General features: G+C 43.1%; 1 protein-coding gene across 6 annotated transcripts in view; it reads left to right on the forward strand.

Moving 5' to 3' along the window:
• Positions 1-7,245, forward strand: part of Ogdh (oxoglutarate dehydrogenase) — a 64,795-nt gene that overhangs the window by 45,272 nt on the left and 12,278 nt on the right. For all 6 annotated transcript variants that reach the window (XM_005366200.2, XM_005366202.2, XM_026788692.1 and 3 more), the window contains 3 exons: positions 122-212; positions 574-753; positions 5,774-5,902. In XM_005366200.2, the coding sequence (XP_005366257.1) occupies positions 122-212; positions 574-753; positions 5,774-5,902 (400 nt within the window). The remainder of the gene's footprint in view (positions 1-121; positions 213-573; positions 754-5,773; positions 5,903-7,245) is intronic.

Consider the following 7,245-nt stretch of genomic DNA (forward strand, 5'->3'; position numbering starts at 1 on the left):
TTATGGTTCAACATGCTTTGGATCATAACTGTTCTTGGGCTACAAACCAAGGATGTGTCCTGGGTAGGGGTAGGGCCATGCAGCTTTGCCCTGAGATTACTCACTCTTCCCTGTGTCCCAGAGGACGACTGAATGTGCTTGCGAATGTCATCAGGAAGGAGTTGGAGCAGATTTTCTGTCAGTTTGACTCCAAGCTGGAAGCAGCGGATGAGGTAAGGTTCTGTATGGAGATACATCCATTGTGGTTGGTCTGCTTGAGACCCCCTACAGCCACTGGTTTCTCAGAATGTCTTAACCAAAGCACCACTCTTCCAGACTATTTACAGTTTGCCTTCCTTATTGGAATTGGCCCACCTCCTCTACCTGCCTTATATTCCTCCTGCTGGGGGCAAGAATATTTTACTTCTGCCCAGGTGACCCTATAGTTGTGCCTGGGGGAATAATGTTGGGGAAGCTTTCCCCTTCCTCCTACAGTTGGACCCTAGGAGTCAAAATCCCATCTGTAGGGCTGCCGTTAAGAATGAACTGCTTCTACCATCATTACTCAACAATCATTGCCATGTTTATCATCAGGGTTCCGGGGACATGAAGTACCACCTGGGCATGTATCACCGCAGGATCAACCGTGTGACAGACAGAAACATCACTCTGTCCCTGGTGGCAAACCCTTCCCACCTAGAGGCTGCTGACCCTGTGGTGATGGGCAAGACCAAAGCTGAGCAGTTTTATTGTGGAGACACTGAAGGGAAAAAGGTGAGGCCCTGAGAGACTGTGAGTAAAGTTCCTTCTGCCCGTATTGCACACAGTGCTTTCCAGATTGTCTTCACAGTATTGATGGAGGAACAGAAAAAGGGACTGCCAGGAAAAGGTGTGGGACTCACCTTGTTAGGAGAGAGTGGCACTGATCAGGCCAAAAGTGCATGTCAGACAGCTCCCAACTGCCCTGGCATTTCCTTTGTGTGATAGAGAATGCTGAATATTGGTTGGCTGGCCTGCTCAAATATATAAACCTTTATCTGGCTATAATCTAAAACCCTTATCTGACTGTAATCTTTTTTTTTTGGTTTTTCGAGACAGGGTTTCTCTGTGGCTTTGGACCCTGTCCTGGAACTAGCTCTTGTAGACCAGGCTGGTCTCAAACTCACAGAGATCCACCTGCCTCTGCCTCCTGAGTGCTGGGATAGTGCTGGGATTAAAGGCGTGCGCCACCATCACCCGGCTATCTGACTGTAATTTTATCCTTATTTAACCTCAGGATATAATTCTTAGTTTGTAGCAATTTTATATTTCCATAAAGTTGTTTAGTTCTTATTAAAAAATGGTATTAAGGAGCTGGTGAGGTGGCTCAGAGGTTAAGAGCACTGACTACTCTTCTAGAGGTCCTGAGTTCAATTCCTAGCAACTACATGTTGGCTCACAACCATCTATAATGAGATCTGGTGCCCTCTTCTGGCATGTTGGCATATATGCAGGAGGAACACTATGTATATAATAGATTAATATATAAATTTTTTTAAATGATGTTAAAAACTAAGAAACCAGGGGGAAAAGTCATGTATTCATAGTCATTGTACGTACTATAATGTCCATTGAGTGATACGTAAAAAAGACATTGTCAGCCCACTCTCAAGGATCTTTGCTGTTTGAAGAAGAAAAGGTAAAAGAAATGGGGGGAAATGCCAGGAAGTCATTAAACAGTGAGTAAAGCAGAGCTGCAGAACGGACCATACAGTGCTTTAGAATAAGCCTCTGTAGACGTGAGGTCAAGTTAGGTGAGACAATCAGACATATCAGGGCTGGAGAGATGCCTGGACGGCTAAGAATACATGATATTCCTGGAGTGGACCTGAGCTCAATTCCCAGCACTCACACCTTTGAATGACTGCCTGTAACTCTAGCTGCAGGGAATCTAATGCTGTTTGGCCTTAGCACACCCTGCACACATTGTACACGTATGCACACATAATTTAAAAACCAAAAAAAAAGATATTGAAGAAACAATATGATTTAGGGAGGTAAAAGGAAAGAATATTCTGTGAAGATGGACAAAAAGTGGATAAAGGGTTGGGACCATAGCAGCAACCAGCCTCTCGGAGTAGCCTGTAGGGGGGTACAATTAGGGTAGGGTCTGCAATACTTATTTTTTATTTATTTAAAGACAGATTCATACTATAACCCAGGCTAGTCTCATCTAAGAGAGTCTGCGTCAGCCATTCCTAAGTGCTTGGATTTTATATGTGTACCACCATACCTGGTTTGGCTATTTAAAATACTATAAATCAGGGCTGGAGAGATGGATCAGCAGTTAAAAACTCTTGTTGTTCTTGGAGATGTGGTATACAGAATGCATGAAGGCAAAACTCCTACACACAAGTTAAAGAAGAAAAAACGAGTTATAAGTCATAGTATTGTGCTTGGTGACTTAGAGGAAAGTGACAGAGCTGGCTGGAATAGCCTTGAAAGGTGAAAGGAATTTCTCATTGATGATACTGTCACAGGCACACAGAGGACACTTACTGGGTTCCAGTTGAAGGGCTGGAAATCTTTAAGTAGACAAAGAACACCTACAGTGAAGCTTCAGCTATGTTGGGAGACAAGTAGCCCCATGTCCATTTAGAACACTGGGGCTATGTGAGGGGGCTGACCCGGATATTTGGTATTGGGTAGTAAAATGAAGTTGTAAGTAGGTTTAGGTGGCTTCTGCCTTTGAAAATGTAGACAAAAATTCACTCAGGCAGACCTTGTTTAGAATATTGGATGTGTCCTGAAAGGTGATAAAATAATGAGAAAGGTAGCAGAGAAGGGGTCAATATTTGGTCCTTTTTAGGATCTAAACCAAGGAAATTGGCTAGCTCCTGGTTGGCTGGAAATTCACACATATTTTGGTTTGGGTTGGGTTTTTTAACTTAATTTATCTTACTGCATTAGTGTTATACCTGCATGTATGTCTGTGTGAGGGTGTTGAATCCTGGAGTTACAGACAGTGTGAGCTGCCATGTGGGTGCTGGGAATTGAACCCAGGTCCTCTGGAAGAACAGACAGCGCTCTTGCCTGATAAGCCATCTCTGTAGCGCCATTCCTCGTGTTCTAAGGAGTGTCCTATCCACGTGTAGTTCATTGTTGTGCTTTCCTTTACCGCAGTGCAAGTAGCTGCCAGCCCAATTTCTGACTTACTTCCTCACCTTGCTCTAAGTGCCTTGCATGATCTCCGCTAGGTGAAGAGAAAGCTTAGTTGGTCTCTTGTCTATTTTTGCTACTTTTCTGACATTCCTTAGAAATGATTTGATTTTTGCTAAATCTAGAACTCAGTAAGATGGCAGGTTACATAATCTTAGTGCTCAGGAAAAACTACATACTTCATGTAAATTGGGCTGAGGTCAGTCTATATAACCTTGTACATTGAGAAACTCACCTAATTTGGTGACTTGGTACAGTGTGGCCTTTGAGATTTTGTATTCCAGAAACATTTCCTCGGTGAAAGTTTAAATCATTGCCCTAGCCGAGTTTTAGTTACTTCTCTATGGCTGTGATAAGATACTGTGACCAGAAGCAACTAGGAGAGGTATTGTCATTTCAGCTACAGTTCCATATCACAGTCCAACATCAGAGGAGGTCAGGGCATCAGCTGGAGGCAAGAACTGAGGCAGACCGTGGAGAGAGCTGCTTAATGATCTGTCCCTCGTAGTTTGTTCAGCCTGCTTTCTTACAGCACCCAGGACCGTCAGCCCAAGGGTGGCACTACCCACAGTGAATTGAGCCCTCCCACACCAGTCATCAATCAAGAAACAGTCTGGTGGGGGTATTTTCTTAGTTGAGGTTCCCTCTTTCCAAATGACTCATTTGTGCCAGTTGATATAAAACTAGCCTGTATAAGCACTCAGCCAGTGCAAAGGAAAACTTGTTCCTGCCAGAGGTGTTACATCTCTAGACTCAAGGGAAGCCCACATGTACCTAGGATGATTTCAATAGCTCATCACCATTTCCCAAATAATACCATAAGGACTTAGCATGGGCCCTGTGTTTAGTCTGCAGCACTGTATAACACTGAGTATGGTGGTGCATTCCTATAATACCAACTCGGGGAGATAGAAGTAAAGGATGAAGAGTTCAGAGGTCATCCTTGTCTACATAGGAACTTTTAAGCCAGCGTTGGCTCATGAAACCCTCTTTTAAACACCCAGGTACCAAAAAGAGAAGGAATTCTGCCTCTAAATAGTTTCAGACTCACACTGAATTTTCAGTTCTTCCCTAGATCTGTAGCCGTCCCCCCCCCCCCATACACACACACCTCACAGTGCTTAAACATGCCAGCTTACTATCTTAAAATCAGCTAGGCAGTCCTATACCAACCTCTCCCTCATTAGCTGTTTTTTTGGTTTTGTTTTGTGTGTGTGTGTGTCTGTCTGTCTGTGTGTGTGTGACAGAGAGACAGAGAGAGAGAGAGGAGAGATTGGAAGAGAAATAGGCTATATAGCCAAAGAATGGGTCCTACTGGGAATGCTGAGTAAACTCTGGGTAGCTGGAGATGTTGGTAGATGTGGTATACAGAGATATAGAAATAACATTTGTGTGTGCACACCCATATATTCCCTAGCTCTGTGCTTAGAGACTGGTGTTAGTTAACAGATAGCTATGAATCTAAGTCCTATCCTTTACTGGAGGAATCAGGGCTGGTAACAGCACAATATGAGGCTGCACTGCTGTGGTACTAGAAAATAAGGTACCCTGGAAGATCCAGCACATTGAAATAATGTGAGCATCAGAATAACTGATGGTATCCTGAATCTCTTATGTGCACTCTGTAGAATGAGAGGAATCATGAGCATACAATCATAAATCTGGGAGAAGGAAGAAGATGCAATTAATAGATGCAGAAGTAATAAATCAGAGATCATCATTCATTAGCCACTCAAGGAAGTAGCTGAGGTGGGTCCAGATGTTGCTGAGGCTGAGATGAAGGTTTGATCGAGAAGGAATAAGATGAAGTTCTTCCCACCAATTACACTGTGTGCTCATTGCTGAGAAGATGAATTGAAGAAAAATTGGCAGACAATGACCAGACCAAGTGACCAGAACTAATCTATCTGGTATATAGGAGCAGCCAGAGACATAACAACCGAGGAAACATTCCCTGGGTGGCTGGGGTGGAGTTGTTTTCTTGGATGGGAGGGTTTGTAAGGTGTAGAATGCTATCTCGCGGTTCTCTGTATTCAGGGCAGGTGCTAGCAGGCAGTGGCACATGTGGATATGGCAGCAAGTCAGGCTAGAAGGGATGCCCTTCTAGAAGCCTTTGTACTGCTGTTACTTTGTGAGTTGTGAATGACCTTAAAACATTACCCTTGAAAAAAAATTACGAGCGCCAGGCGGTGGTGGCGCACGCCTTTAATCCCAGCACTCGGGAGGCAGAGGCAGGCGGATCTCTGTGAGTTCGAGACCAGCCTGGTCTACAGAGCTAGTTCCAGGACAGGCTCCAAAGCCGCAGAGAAACCCTGTCTCGAAAAACCAAAAAAAAAAAAAAAAAAATTACGAGCTGCACAAGATAACTCAGTGCATAAAGGAGCTTGCTTGATCCCCAGAACCTACAAAAATGTGGAAAAAGAGAATCCACCTCTACAAGGTGGTCTTCTGACCTCCACACATGCTGTGGCGTGTGTACCCTATTCTTCATTTCATGCACACAAACACAAGTAATAAAAACTAATTGCAGCTCATTTCATCCACTTGTTTTGTGAACTTAATGTCAAGATATTTTACTTTGGAGTCTCTTTTGTAGGTGATGTCTATCCTGCTGCATGGGGACGCTGCCTTTGCTGGCCAGGGCATCGTGTATGAGACCTTCCATCTCAGTGATTTGCCATCCTACACAACCCATGGCACTGTACATGTGGTTGTCAACAACCAGGTAACCTTAGGTGTCTGTCACCTCCTGTGTGTCTCCCTGGCCATCTAAAATTTGGAAAACACATAGCATTAGAGAGCTGGCTCAACGATTAAGAGAGCACAGCTGTTCTTCCAGATGTCCTGAGTTCAATTCCCAGCACCTACATTCCAGATCACAACTGTCTATAGCTGTAGTCCTAGGAATCTGATGCCCTCTTCTGGTGTGTGTACAAAACACATACAAAATAAATAAATTTCTTTGGGTAACCCAGAAAGCCACTTTTTACAATGGAAAGATTTTATTTACATTATTAAGGGGAGGGCATTATTGTTTTAGAGTATTTCAATCTAGAGCCACAGTTCTAGGTAATTGGTTTTCTCATTAAGAAACTGGAGTCCTATATATACACATATTACTATCCGCTTTTATCCACCATATTATTTCCTGATGTCATTATGTGGTCCTTTAAAACCGTTTTCGCAGAAGTAGTCATTACAGATTGTCATAAAATGGACTTCTAATCCTAGATTTTCTTCTTTCAAGTATTCTTCTAGTTGTCACAGTTCAGTTCTGGCCATTGTTGACACGTCATCTGTTACCTAGTATGTCCTTCCTTTGGGTCATCTAACCCAGTATATGTAACTCTCCCAACAAATACTCCACTACTGACTAAGTATAAATACCACATTGGGCATCAAACAAAGCAAGAGCTGCTGTGCTCTACTAACACAGAACTCAGATTCCATTGAGTGGGGACTCAAAATACCAAGAAGGAAAGGGAGGCCAGAGGTTGATAGCTAGTAATTTACAAAGAAAGCTGAAGACCAGATGCATTGTGAGATTGTGGGAGGGACTGGTAAGTGACAAAGTGATAGCACACTGCATGGCAAAACTGCCATTGACTGAGTGTGTATGGTCTACAACATATCAAATCAGGAAGCTCACATGCAGTAAGTAACTCAGTCCATGGGATTGTCACCTGTGCAGTAATCTCAATCTCTCTCTCCCTCTCTCTCTCTCTTTCTCACATTAATCCCTGGCTGGCTGAGAACTTGATATGTAGACCAGGATGGCAAAGACCTCACAGAGATACACCTGCTTTTGTTTCCCAGTACTGGGGTTAAAGGCATGTGCCATCACATCCAGCTATGGTATTACTATTTTCCAAAAAGGAACATTGAGAAACAGGGACTGAGTAGGTTGCTTGAGGTAGATGATAGTACTAGTATGTAATCTGCCTGCCTTCAGAGAATGGTATTAAGAAGCCTTAGGAAAAAATACCAAGGACAAAGAAATATCTTTTATTTTATTTATTTTTTTAAAGATTTATTTATTTATTATATATACAGTATTCAGCCTCCATG

Source organism: Microtus ochrogaster, unplaced genomic scaffold (assembly GCF_000317375.1).
Source record: "Microtus ochrogaster isolate Prairie Vole_2 unplaced genomic scaffold, MicOch1.0 UNK6, whole genome shotgun sequence".
Classification (NCBI taxonomy): domain Eukaryota; kingdom Metazoa; phylum Chordata; class Mammalia; order Rodentia; family Cricetidae; genus Microtus; species Microtus ochrogaster.